This window comes from Euphorbia lathyris, chromosome 2 (genome assembly GCF_963576675.1).
Source record: "Euphorbia lathyris chromosome 2, ddEupLath1.1, whole genome shotgun sequence".
NCBI classification, from domain to species: domain Eukaryota; kingdom Viridiplantae; phylum Streptophyta; class Magnoliopsida; order Malpighiales; family Euphorbiaceae; genus Euphorbia; species Euphorbia lathyris.
In genome coordinates, this window is record NC_088911.1 from 21,278,017 (window position 1) to 21,291,736 (window position 13,720).

General features: G+C 36.7%; 1 protein-coding gene across 1 annotated transcript; it reads right to left on the reverse strand.

Annotated features, from left to right (window-relative positions):
- Window positions 1–8,478: 8,478 nt before the first annotated feature.
- LOC136217203 (two-pore potassium channel 5) lies at window positions 8,479–11,413 on the reverse strand. The gene is made up of 2 exons (XM_066003797.1): window positions 9,930–11,413; window positions 8,479–8,990 (listed from the first exon to the last, which is right to left on the reverse strand). The coding sequence occupies exons 1-2, from the start codon at window positions 11,045–11,047 to the stop codon at window positions 8,846–8,848; spliced, it is 1,263 nt and encodes a 420-aa protein (XP_065859869.1). The 5' UTR covers window positions 11,048–11,413; the 3' UTR covers window positions 8,479–8,845.
- Between the last annotated feature and the right edge of the window lie 2,307 nt (window positions 11,414–13,720).

The window sequence follows — 13,720 nt, forward strand, 5'->3', positions numbered from 1 at the left end:
ATCAGGGAACACTGTTGTATCTTTAAAAGGAGGGCAGTCTAGTGGAGGTAAGGAAGTGGGGAAGGAGAACATTCCGGTGGGAAAGGAAGGGGCTAAGCAGAAAGGAAAACTGGTTGTAGGGATAGGGAATTCAATTATACAGCCTATGCAAGAGGGGGAGATAGTGAATATGGCTGTGGATAGCGATGATGAGGGCCTTGAGCTGGCAGACGATCGTAAGCGCAGGCGTGCAGGCCCGGAGTCGGTGTCTGTTCAGGATATTGTGAATAAGCTACAGGGGAACGGTGATGGTCAGATCCTTAATATTCCGAAGGGGATGGTTTCTACGAGCCAAGCAGATCTTTCTCCTTCTAGTGACACAGAAACGGCGAGGTCTGCGGAGCAGGCCCGCCGAGGATTATGAATTGCTTAAGCTGGAACTGCCGGGGGCTAGGGAATACCCAAGCAGTTCGGTCCCTTGGTGAGCTTGTTAAGACAAGTAAGCCGGACATGATGTTTCTGATTGAAACTTTGGTAGTAGGTTCTTGTATTGTTGCTTTGAAGAGTAAGTTTGGTTTTGAAGGGTCTTTTGCAGTTGATTGTAGAGGAAGGAGTGGGGGATTAGCTTTACTTTGGAGGAAGGCTGACATGGCTTCGGTGGTTTCCTTCTCTGACCATCATATTGAAGTTCAGGTGCATGACACTGAGAAGGGAGATTGGAGGTTGGTAGGTTTCTATGGTCATTCTAACCGTGCCAACCATGTGTGGTCTTGGAGTCTCTTGACTCAATTGTGCTCTTGCTCGATTCTTCCTTTATTGGTGATCGGAGACTTTAATTGTATTCTTTCAAATTTTGAGAAGCTTGGGGGCCTAGGCTACCCTCAAGGGTTGATGCGCAGGTTTCAGAAAGCTGTGGAAGAGAATTTATTGATTGATCTTCCTACTCAGGGTAGCCAATTCATGTGGGAGAGGAGTAGGGGGACTAGTTTGTGGGTCAGGGAGAGGTTGGATAGGGCTTTGGTCACCAGTGCTTGGGTGGACAGATTCCCAACTCATCGGCTTCGCACTCTGGTAACTGCTTATTCTGATCATGCTCCGATTTTGTTAGAGTTCGACAAGCCGATCAGTAATGTGAGGCGCAATCATTTTCGTTTTGAACAAGAGTGGCTTTCAGTTCCTGAGTTCAAGGTTCTGGTGAGGACTTGTTGGTTAAGTAGTAACTGCTATACACTTGCTGCAAAGCTGGCAGCCTGTGCCAGCAGTATGGAACAATGGGGGAAGAAGTATCGGATGAGATTCAGGAAGCAAATTGAAGGCTGTAAGAGGAAGTTGGATATTCTTTTGGACAGCAGCGCTCCGACTGATGTGGCCAGTTTCCTTCAGGCTAAATTGGAACTGACTACTCTACTTGACGCCGAGGCAATACATTGGCAACAAAGGGCAAAGAATTTTTGGTTACAGGAGGGGGGCCAAAATACTAAGTTTTTCCATGCCTGTGTAAGAGCTAGAAAGCAGAGGAATACTATTCGCTACCTGAAGGATGTGAATGGCCTAGTAGTAGAAGGAGATTATGACATGGGGGTTATTACCAAGGATTATTTCTCCGACCTATTTGCTGGCCCTACCAGCCCGTGCTATGATGCTGTGGATTGCCTTGCCCCTCTTGTCTCACCTGAAATGCAGGCAGACCTGTGCTCCCCTTTCACTTTTGATGAATTCAAGACTGCCATGTTCCAAATGCACCCTGATAAATCCCCTGGTCCTGATGGGCTAAATCCAGGTTTCTTTCAACACTTTTGGGACCTGATTGGAACTGAGATTGTTAATGCTTGTAAAGGCTATCTGGATCGTAAAGAATTTCCACCGTATTTAAATGACACGATAATTGTCCTTATTCCCAAAATTGACAGGCCTGAGGGTATGAAAGATTTTCGCCCTATCTCCCTTTGCAATGTGTTGTACAAACTGATTGCCAATGTCCTAGCTAATAGGCTCAAACTTGTGCTACCTTCCTTGGTATCTGAGTCTCAATCTGCTTTTGTCCCTGGCAGGTCTATCTCTGACAGCATCATGGTGGCTTTTGAGTCATTACACTTTATGAAGAGAAAGAATAGGGGTAGAATTGGTGAGGTGGCTTTAAAATTGGATATTAGCAAGGCCTATGATAGGGTGGATTGGGCCTTCCTGAGACTTGTCATGGAAAAATTAGGCTTTCCTGAGATGTAGATTGAGTGGATTATGTTGTGCATCTCTACTGTGGAATACTCTGTGTCACTTAATGGTACGTTTGTGGGGCCAATTACACCTGGTAGGGGCCTGAGACAAGGTGACCCTCTGTCGCCGTACCTATTTATACTGTGTGCCGAAGTCTTATCTAAACTGATTACAAGGGCGGTGGAGGAGGGATCCCTCCATGGATGCCTTATCGCGAGGAACGCTCCTACTATCACACATTTGTTTTTTTTGCAGATGACAGCTTCCTTTTTTTCAGGGCCTCTATGGATGAGTGTAATAAAGTTGGGTTGATCCTATCTGAGTATGAGGCAGCATCTGGCCAGGCTATCAACCTGCAAAAATCTGGGATTTTCTTTAGTCCAAATGTAGGCATGGATCTGCGTAATGAGGTATGTAATTCTCTCCAGGTCTTTCACCCTCTGGATACTGGACGCTACTTGGGTCTCCCCTCACTAATTGGGAAGTCTAAAGTGGCGATTTTCAGTTTTCTCAAAGATAGACTTAGGAAGAGGTTGAGTGCATGGACCTTTAGATTTCTTTCGGCGGCTGGTAAGGAAGTGCTAATTAAGGCAGTTGCGCAGGCCCTGCCAACTTTTTGTATGAGTGTCTATAAACTGCCTAAATCCCTTTGCATGGATTTGGAGAAGATAATGAATTCTTTTTGGTGGGGTATGAAACCAGGGGGTAGGAGATCGATTCATTGGCAGAGTTGGGACAGGCTCTGTAGGGATAAGAGAGAGGGTGGCTTGGGCTTTAGGAACCTCCAAAAATTTAACTTGGCCTTATTAGGCAAACAAGCCTGGAAGTTAGTGGTTAATCCAAATTCTTTAGTGGGTAGAATGTTCAAAGCTAAATATTTCCCTAGGGATCCCTTCTTTTCCTCCAAATTAGGCAATAATCCTAGTTTTGTTTGGGGGAGTGTTTGGAGAGCCATTGAGGTACTGAGACTGGGAGTTCGGTGGAGAATTGGGAATGGCAAGTCAATTTTTGTATGGAAAGACCCTTGGGTAAATACTACGGCTCCATTCAGGGTACATGGTGATGATATTATGCAGCAGGATGATACAAAAGTGGCTGACTTGTTTATTCCTGGTAGGAAGCTGTGGGACAGAGGGAAGGTAGAAGAATTGTTGAATGAGGCAGATGCCAGAATTGTGTGTAAGATGGTATTGCCAACTAGAGAAGTTGAGGATGGACCAATGTGGAACTTTACCAAAAATGGCATGTATACTAGTAAATCAGGCTACAAAACTCTTTGTGAGGATTATGGTGGTGTGATCCAGGAGGAAGGGTGGAGTAGAATTTGGAAGATGCATGTCCCCGCAAAAGTTAGAATGTTTCTTTGGAAGTTGGCCTCAGGTTGTATGGCTACTAGACATAGACTGGCAGGGAGAGGGTTGCTAATCCCATTGCAGTGTCCATTCTGTCATTCTGATACTGAGCATGACCACCACCTCTTTGTGGATTGTGTATACGCCCAGGAATGTTGGAACCTATCCGGGATCAATACGGATGTATTCCAACCTGATTATCTAACGGGTTCTATTTTGCAGGTTCTCTTGTCCAATGATGCAGACACTATAACCAAGATGGCCATGACGTTGTGGGTTATTTGGAATCAAAGGAATCAGATAGTCTGGGAGAGTAAAGTCCAACTACCAGAAACGGCGATCTCTCTCGCGAAGAACTATCTTGCTGCGTGGCGCCAGGCCCAGCTGAAGAATCTGCCGATTGCGGCCAGTCTTCCGCCTATGAACTCAACGGCAAACGCAGATGACCCCAATGCACAGCACCGTCCGATCCTAGGTCCTCAAGCAGTTGGCCCGGCCTTTGTCTGCCCTCCCCATCACCACGAGCACACACCGCGGCAAATGGCGGCACAGGTACGAGACACTAGATGGTATTGCCCCCCTCTTAGCTTTGTCAAATGCAATTGTGACGCAGCTACCTTTAAAGCTGAGGCCCGGATTGGGGTGGGAGCTTTGCTTAGATCCTCTGATGGTTCTTTTATGGCTTGCCATAGTCGCCTAATCCCAATTGTTGAAGATATCAGGGAAGTTGAAGCGTTAGCCCTTCGGGATGCAATGCATTGGTGCATTTATCTTAATTGTATTAATGTGTTGTTTGAGAGTGACTCCTTGATTGTGGTTAATAGTGTCAATTCGTCTGATCCAGACTTGTCAGTTTATGGATCAATTATTCAGGATTGTAAGTCTTTGTTAAGTTGTCGACACGATTATAAAGTGTCTTTCTCTCCACGCCTAGCGAATAAGGGAGCTCATGTCGTTGCACGACATGCCTTGTCCAATGCTAGCGAGTTTGTGTCCTTTTCTGCCCCGGTTTGGTTGCAAGAGTCTATTGTTGCTGATTTGATTTAAGAAATGAATTTCATTTTTGTTTAAAAAAAAAAAAAACATCATACTTGGATTAGCCGCAGTAGGAGCAAGAAAACATCATACTTAGATTATTATTATTATTATTATTGCTTAATTGAATACATATGTAATGTGTGAATGTTGTGTGGTGGGGTTATTTAGAACCCACTTCAACTTAATCCGTTGAGCATATGCAGACCCTAGCTAATTTAAAATTGGTAATGTTATCCATTGCTCACGGAACAGGTAATACCTGCATAATGGAGACCAAAATTAATTAGGTCACAATTTCAAATCCCAACACAATTCCTACCTTACCTTTATTCTTATGTTGGCTCAAGATATTGATACATATATTTTTATTTGTTTCTGCCTTATAGTTTCTTTTTATTGATTTATTTATTTTATAAATTTTTTATATCATTCAATTATATTATAATTTCAAAAAAAAAAAAAAAAAAGTGCGGATACAACATGAAAATTAAAAGGAATAAAACCTCTCACGCATACAGGTATAGCCAGTACAAGATTCACAAAGGGAAGAAAAATGGCTACAACAATACCAATTAAAGCTTTCTGTGTATGTTAAGATTCGAGCTGGATATCTAGTTTAAACGTCTTGAAACCCTTCACCATTCATGATTTATTGATAGGGGGTTTTAGTGGTTTTCCGTGATTTATGAATACTAAATAATTATTTTTTTTGGGATGTTTTTATATAAAAAAATATTAAAACTCTGTACAAAATTTTATAATTTTTTTAACAATTTCTACCGACTAGTAGGTACTCAAAACCCTCTAAGTAGTAATCCCTGAATCTGTCCCTGGTTAATACCTGATTTAGTAAAGAACAGTTTTAAAATATAAAGTACTCAACTAGCTACCTATAATATAATTATCCATATTTACTCAAAACCATCATGTTTTTTTCTAGCAATGTTATTTTTGGATATTTTTTTTTATCAGTAAAGGCATGCCTAGGGAAGGGAGTTTCCCAGGCCACAAGAACAACCGGGCAAGTTGATCATGCCTAATAGTAATATCTTTGTATCACATCACATTTTTAAGAAATAATATATGCTTCATAAGATATTCTAATCTATACGGGTATAAATCTCGTTTTTAGCATTAAACTAAAATTTCAAAATCAAATACAATTTTAAATTATCACAATCATCAATTACATCATCAATTAAGTTCTAATCTTATTCTAAAATAAATAAAAAATTGTAAATATTTGACATGGATTGGAATGATCTTTTGTGTTGGTTTAAAATGAATTTAGAGAAAAGAGTCTGAAACTGTTCAACCGAATGATTTCGATGAGGACTCAATTGATTTTTGCTTAAAATAACGACTCAGTTGATGATTTTTGTTTAATTCATAGACTTGGGCATGAGCCGGCGAGCCCGCCTAGGCTAATTTAGTCAGGCTTAGACATGAAATTAATGTCAGGCCCGACTCGAGCCCAAGCCCAAGCCTATATAAGCCTTCCATAAACTGGGTGGGCTTTGGCTATATGAATTTTCAATAGACCCGACCCGACCCGACCCGATATACTATATATATATTTATATATTATAATTTATAAATATAAATTAATTATATTTTTTATGAGATCATAATACAGACATAGTTGTGGATTTCAGTAGTGATATTTGATATTGATAACTTGCGGGTTCTTAGCATTATATGTTCCACTATAGTACATCTTTGTGTTTGAAGGTGTATTAATTAAGACATCTCGAGTTTATCAATAGCGAGTGTTTTTTGGACTACAGTTTCTTATTTTATGGAATGCAAATATAATATTGGAAAGCTCAAGGGCAATACTTCATAAGTGAGAATTGAATTCTTTTGCCCATGAAGCTAACCAGCAATTGGAGAATGTTTTATTATTTGTTTGAATGTTTTAATTTTCCCTTCATTAAGAGAAAATTACACTAGTCAGGATTAACAAATTATTTACAATTGTTCCACATTCTTAAACAAATTTATTTAAATATTAAATTTGATGGTTTTTTTAAAACTATTTTTTTTTATCAGCAACTGATTAATTGAAAATTTGACAAAAACAAAAATAAAGTTATGATATTCCGATATTTTAAAATTTAAAATTATATTATGATAAAATACATAATAAAAGTGATTTTTATAATTGTAAATAAAAATAAAAATTAATTTCCTTAATTGAAATTGGGTGTGGAGGCCCAACCCAAAGTTTACTAAGATGGCTTTTCTAATTTGTTTGTTTATTTATTTATATGGTATCACTGAATACATCTCTAGATTCAGTATATTAGTCTCTATTTTTTTTTTCTCAAAACATAATGTGTACCAACCAAGTTGTCTGCACATGTTACAGAAAAATAAAAAATTATGCTCGAATAGTTGACAAGGGCATTTAGCCACACCGTCTCCTTAATGTACTTTTGATGTCACTATGATAAGGATCAATTGGTTTTTGCAATCCCAGATCGCCAATTATATCATCGTCGGTAAAGTTTTTTTTATCACTTTCTTACTCAATAGGTCTCAAATTAATATTGGAAGAGGATGACTCAATCAGATTTTTATTAGGTACTAATGTAAAAAATATATTTCTTTGTTTTTAAGATTCCTAACATGTAAATAAATTATGTTTAATCAAATTATCAATTTATAACAAATATAAATATATAGTATAGCAATCTTCTATTTATGAAATTCTCAATGAAGGTTTTAGGTCAATTTACTAATTTATTAAATATCAAATCAAAGTTTTAAATCAAATCTACCATTCATTAAATGCCTAATCAAAATTTAATCAAATAATTAATTTATAATAAGTATTTGAATTCTAAAAAACAAAGTTGATAATAATTTAATAAATACTAATTAAAAGAGAAAAATAAGTTTATAATATAAAAAGAAAAAGAAAAGGACAAAATAAGAAACTAACATTGATTTGCAATCTTGTGCTGAGAGAGAAAAAAAAAGAGCTGTGGTGCAAGAAAGAAGAAGTCGAAGAAGACAAAAGAGCAAAGTTAAGGAATAAATTAAAAGAACAAAGCAATTAAAGGAGACCTGCTATATTTGCAAATTTTTTTGTTTGCAAAGGACCTGAGGAGACAAAAAAGAATTTAGCCCATCCTGTACCAAATCAATATGAATTGAGGCAGCCCATTCATCTGCAGGCAGCCCATTCGTCTGCCTCAATTCTTAATTGGGTGCTAATTTAGCACTCCCATTTCATCCATCTTTGTAGAGATAGGAGGGCCGGAACCACCCCTAATTTTGGTGGTTCCGACTCTGTCTCTGATTGGTATGAGGCAGTTCCGATATGGTCCACTAGAAGCACCGAGCAATTTAAAATGACTCCGGCGACTCCATTCTATCCGGTGCTGGAATTAGCATCCAAAGTTTGGGGCTTTATGTAAAAAATGTTAAATTTCTCATATTTTGACGGAGATACTTGCCGGTAAATTACATCCATGACCACTAAACTTTACTCATTTGAATTTGAAAATAGATCTTATAAAATATATTGATATTTAAATTTAAAAATGCAATTAATATATTAAATTAAAAATAATCGGTATACGATTAAAAAATATGTTATATAACATTAAAAGTTATATATTAATGGATATCCTCATAATAGTAAGTAATGCATAGTTATTACCGTCCCTAATTTATTCCAAAAAATAAGGATAATTTCTTCCCCATCTCTGACTTTATAAGAATGGGTACCGGAGATTGCCGGATTCTAATCTAGTAAACCGGTTTTCAATAACACTACTTTTTTTTTTGTCTCGCGTATCATCATTGCGATAATCCTAATCGGAATTTAGTCATAATTAAAACTTTTCATCACTTATTGTTAGTAGGAATCAAATCTAAAATCTCTTTCTCCAGAGAATGTGCAGTTTTTTCAACAATACTAACTTGAAAAGATAGAGAATTTATCTGTTTGTCTGTCGCAAATGACATTTGATTTATTGTTTAGTTTTGTACAAGATGAGTTGTAAACAATCTGTACAATTTACTGGCCGCATCTCCCCATCTAAAATTGATACACTAAAAATCAATTGAATTAGGGTAGGGGGACTTGATAAGAAAAATACAAGACAAACTTGCATTTTCTCCTCTTGCTGTGATGTGATGCTTCCAATATTAGAGTAGCTTCTTCTGCAACACCTCTGGTTGCTTTCTCTCAAATTCCTATGTTCTTCTTTCTTCTCCTACCTCTGTATTGTATATATATGTTGAATTAGCTAGCGGTTCTCGAGGAGATCAGGCAGCGTAATCTTTCCTAAGTTGTTGGGGTCAAGCTTGTTGAATTGACTGCATATCTGCATTATATCTTTCTCTCCAATCTTCCCCATCTCTTTCAGCTTGTAGATTACATACTCTGACTTACTGTACCAAACTCCAATACGTTAGCTCTAATGTCAAACAATATCATATACATCTCAACTTTCAACAATCTTACTATTCTTTACCAAATCACATCTCCAACAAATGACCTTTTTTCCAATTCAGAAATTGATAACATAACACCTCTTCTGTTGCCATCTCTGCCTTTGTGAATTTTATACTATGCACACCTATATGATCAGTTGTTTGGCTAAATTATGGCCATAGCCCCTCAATGACCGACGACGACATCAAAATGGAAAATCCAAAAATTAAAGTTGTTTAGAACCACCATTTTCGGAGATTTCTCTCTAAACGACCATTTCCAAACAACCTCAAAACCAAACTCGAGAAATTAAATTGCTTAGAATATCATTTCTAAGCGTGAGCTCTACAACGAAGGGTTATCTAATATTAGATTGGTTGAAGTTTAAGAGACTTTCATGTTAGTGAATGGTAAATTTCAGTGAGTTTTATGTCCAGTTTTGAAGGTACGGAGCTATAGAGAAAGTAAGTACTGAGTTTAGGGGCCACGGGTGTGAGTTACCCACAGTTGTTTGATTGCACTTGTTTTCTTTTGAAGTTGCAACAGGTTCAAGCAGTTTAAACCCAAATCACTCAGGTCAAATTTGTTGGATGCATCTCTATATCTATGTTTCTAGGGAACAAAATGTTGAAGCCAATGAAGCATAAACTACTTCTGTCCATAGACTCATTTTAGTGCAGAAACAAAGGTTGCCTGAGGAACAATCAGGGTGACAATTTCAAACACAACAACCAGGCTGACACGGCACGGTTGATATGATTCTACTTTCTCTAGAATTTAGATCATATCTAACCATATGAAACATATATATAGCATAACACGATAACCCGAAATTCCAGCAATTAATCAAGCAAACATAATAAATAAGCAAGATAGATAGATATGCAGAAGCAGACCTGATAAAACCATTGTTATTAGTATCTGCAGCAAGCAAATCCTCAACAGTAATATCCCTATGCAACACCCACTTAGTAATTCTTCTATGTCTCTTATCAATCCTAGCTTCTGTCAAATAAAGAAAAGCCCTTGCAACAGCCAGTGTAGAAAACAGAAGCCAAAGAGCCGCAAAAAGCCTTCCAGGAAGTGTCTTAAACGCCCTATCACCATACCCAACTGTAGTAACAGACATAACTGCCAAATAGATTGAATCAATCAAATCCATATTCTCCACAAAGTAGAGAACCAAAGCCCCAATTCCAATACACAAAACCACCACACCAAGTGCTAATCCAACTTTCAATCTTATCCTCATCCTCCCCTTTTCAACATCAACAATATAGTTCTTAGCTGAAAACCCTTGATGATGATGATGATGATCATGATTATCATGATGATGATTATGTTTCTTACTAGTTTTACCCATTTGAATCCCAGCTAAGATCATACTTTCTTGTAAATCAAGAACATAATTAACAAGTCCACTTAATAATATGTCAATGAATCCAAATCCTACTAATACAAAGACACAAGCAAATGCCTTTGTTCCTGATGTTAAAGGAGCTATATCACCATACCCAATTGTGCACATAGTCACTATACAAAAATACAGAGCATCAACAACTGGGTGAGTTTCTACACCGGAGAAATTATCTCTATTAAACGAATAAATTACCACGCCGAGAAGTAGATACATAGAGAGCAAGAAAATTGCTTGCCTTATAATAGAGCCCGATTCAGATTGGGGTTTTGGATCTTGGGGTTCGTGGTGTTTCAAGTCCCGAAGTACCACTAAAGCTGGAGCCGTTCTAGACCGGTGGAGTGTACCATGTTTCTTCACCGGAGATCCAGATGTAGAAGACGGGTGGTCTTGTGGTTGAGCTTGAGGTTGAGATTGAGATTGAGATTGAGATTGAGATTGTGGGTAATTTTGGATTTCGGAGAATATGAAAGAAGGGGTTGAAATTGATTGAGTGAGAGGGAAGGAGAGATCGTGATGCTCGAGAATTGGGATAAGAATCGACTGAGACTGAGGTTGTTGCGTTGATTCGGCGGCGAGAAGAGGCTCATTTTCCATGTCAAGAAAATAAAAATTGGACCTTTCTATCTTCCAGAGCCAATAAAAATGGTGGACGGTCGCGAGTGGCTGCTTTTTTTTTTCTTATATTATTATTAATTAATTAGTTTTGGCCGGAAGTGAGTGGGGACCTGGAAAGAAAGAACGTTGGAAATTGAGAAATTGTAGAAGATTCCGGCTAGGGACGGCGGAGGTCGACGGTGGAGCTGGGGTTGTTGGGGGAGTTAAGTTGTCAGTTGGCATAGAACAGAGTGCAAAAGCGAGAAAAGGAAAACAGATTCAATGATCAGCAATACGTAGTAGTACGGGGAAAATGGTCCCTCCAAAAAACATTAACAAAATCCAAAAGATAAAAAGGGCACAAAATAAATAAATGAAAATAATTTGCAGAGTCCATCAAGCAAAAGCATATAAAAAAATAAAGAAAATTGTCGTTTTCCATTCTCTTTATGAAAGGAGATAACTTCATCTTTCTTTTTCATTTCACACGTCAACTAGCGCTGCATGCAATTTAGTAGTAATAATTTTGGATTCAAGTTTGGGTGCTACCTTAGTAATAATTAAACTAAAAAGGCCAAACTTTATAAATTAAGGTAAACACTTCAAACATTTACTCAATTCAGTGAATCTAGAGAAAGTAAAGGGGAGATAAATGGGTATTGAATCAATAAATACGGTAAAACCATCTTTAGGATTCAGTTATAGTAGTGTGGTGTTTGAAATTATCTTTTGTTTTTGTTTGGTATATGAATGCTCAATTGATATTTTTTTAAACGGTTTTACACGGTTTTTATAGAATGATAAGGTGTTAAGACTGGATAGTTACAAGTTCATTGGGTTCAATCAACTTATACCAGAAATAGTCTCTGAGAATATTTTAATGATCATGTCAATGAGATAATAGAAAGAGAAAGTATACAGAGAAAGAGTACCGATCCCTTGCTTGATGGATGTTGTGGTGTGTTTATAGATAATGAATAGAAGCAAATGTTTTAAGTGCCGCTTTGTGTACTTAACTTATTGGACTTAATTGAGCTGTTGAGGTCTAATGGGTATGAGCCTAAAGGCTTCATTCAAAAAATTAAAGTAAATGAAAAACAAAAACAAAAATTTTATTATGCTTCATTTGGTGAAAGAAGTAAAACACAAGATGGAACGTTGTGCTTAGAGTGGTGGATCAGCCCGGATCTCTTTGTTTACCTCCTCTTCAGAATGGTTTTTAGTAAAAAGATCCATATATGACTGTGCATGATAGATTTCAACAGGTACGTCTGAGTTGATTGCCTGATTCAAATCTCTCTATAATAGTTGTGCACGATGAACAATCCACTCTCTTTTGATCTCAAGATTAATAGGAAACTCCAAAGGACCTGTTTTTCACATAGACTAACAAAGAAAACAAGAATAATATCAACACAATTCGAACTAATAAGTTAAACTCTAAATAAATAAATAAATATAATAGTCCAAACATTGATATATTTTTCTAGTAACGGTGCCAGAAATTGATGCACAATTTTCAGCATATGATAATATTTCTATTACGGACATGTAATAGTCTAAAATGGAAGTCCAAGTATCAATCCATATGAAAATATATGTTAAGTGTATTATACTTGTTCAGGTCTAAGAGAGTAAGTTAACTAAGGGCGGTTTGTAAAGATTTTGAGTAACAAATATGAATATAAAGGAAAATAAGTAAAACGCACAAGGAAGAAAAACACATTGATCTAAAGATTGTGTTAATTATAATGATAAAGGGTGCATGGAATAAGCTTGGTCAACCACATGGTAAATTATCAGGGTAGGTCCTGACAATTTATGGACCATTGACGAAATAAGAAATAAGGACCCGTTTAATAAAAAATTGTATGTAAAAATTTAATATATTCTAATAAATTAATAATTGTACCGTACGTATTATTAAGTTCGCCAAAATATACTTCTATTTATCCAAAATCACAAAGATATTTCACACTGTTTTCAAATTAACTCTTAACCTATATTCAAAAAATCAATTGGACCCATGTCAAATCTAAATAGTATTAATATATGTGTATATATATATATAAAAACTACTCTATATATTTATAGACCTAAAAAAATTTTTGGGCCCTCTATAGCCCTGGGCCCTAGGCCGCCGCACTCCCGTCCTAGGCTTAGGGCCAGCCCTATAAATTATAATCAGCTGGGTGTTTTTGTAAATGCACAAGCAAGTCATCCATAAGATATTTTCCAACATCTCTATGGCTAAAGAAATGAAATCAAACAATCAAAAACATATCTCTATGCATTTCAATCTACGATTTCCAGAATTAGCACAGTGAATAATAAATCTATAATCTCTTATCAAATCTATTATCTACTTAGCCTTTAAGTTAATATCTCTATTCAACTCAACACTAAACATCTCAAATCTTACTCTAGATCAATTACCCTTTTCTCAAAGCAATAATCGAATAGCAAACAATATTGTTGGAACACAAATTTCAAGAGTTTTTTATTCTGATAAAAATAAATTAATTAAGGAAAATTAGATCCCCAAAATATTAAAGTCAAAGAAATTAAATTAAAATTGATTTAAGCTAATCATGTTTGTTCATTATGTTTATTCATAAGCTTTAAAATCAATTAATGATGATAGAGACCTTGCATTTAAAAGGAAGGCCTATT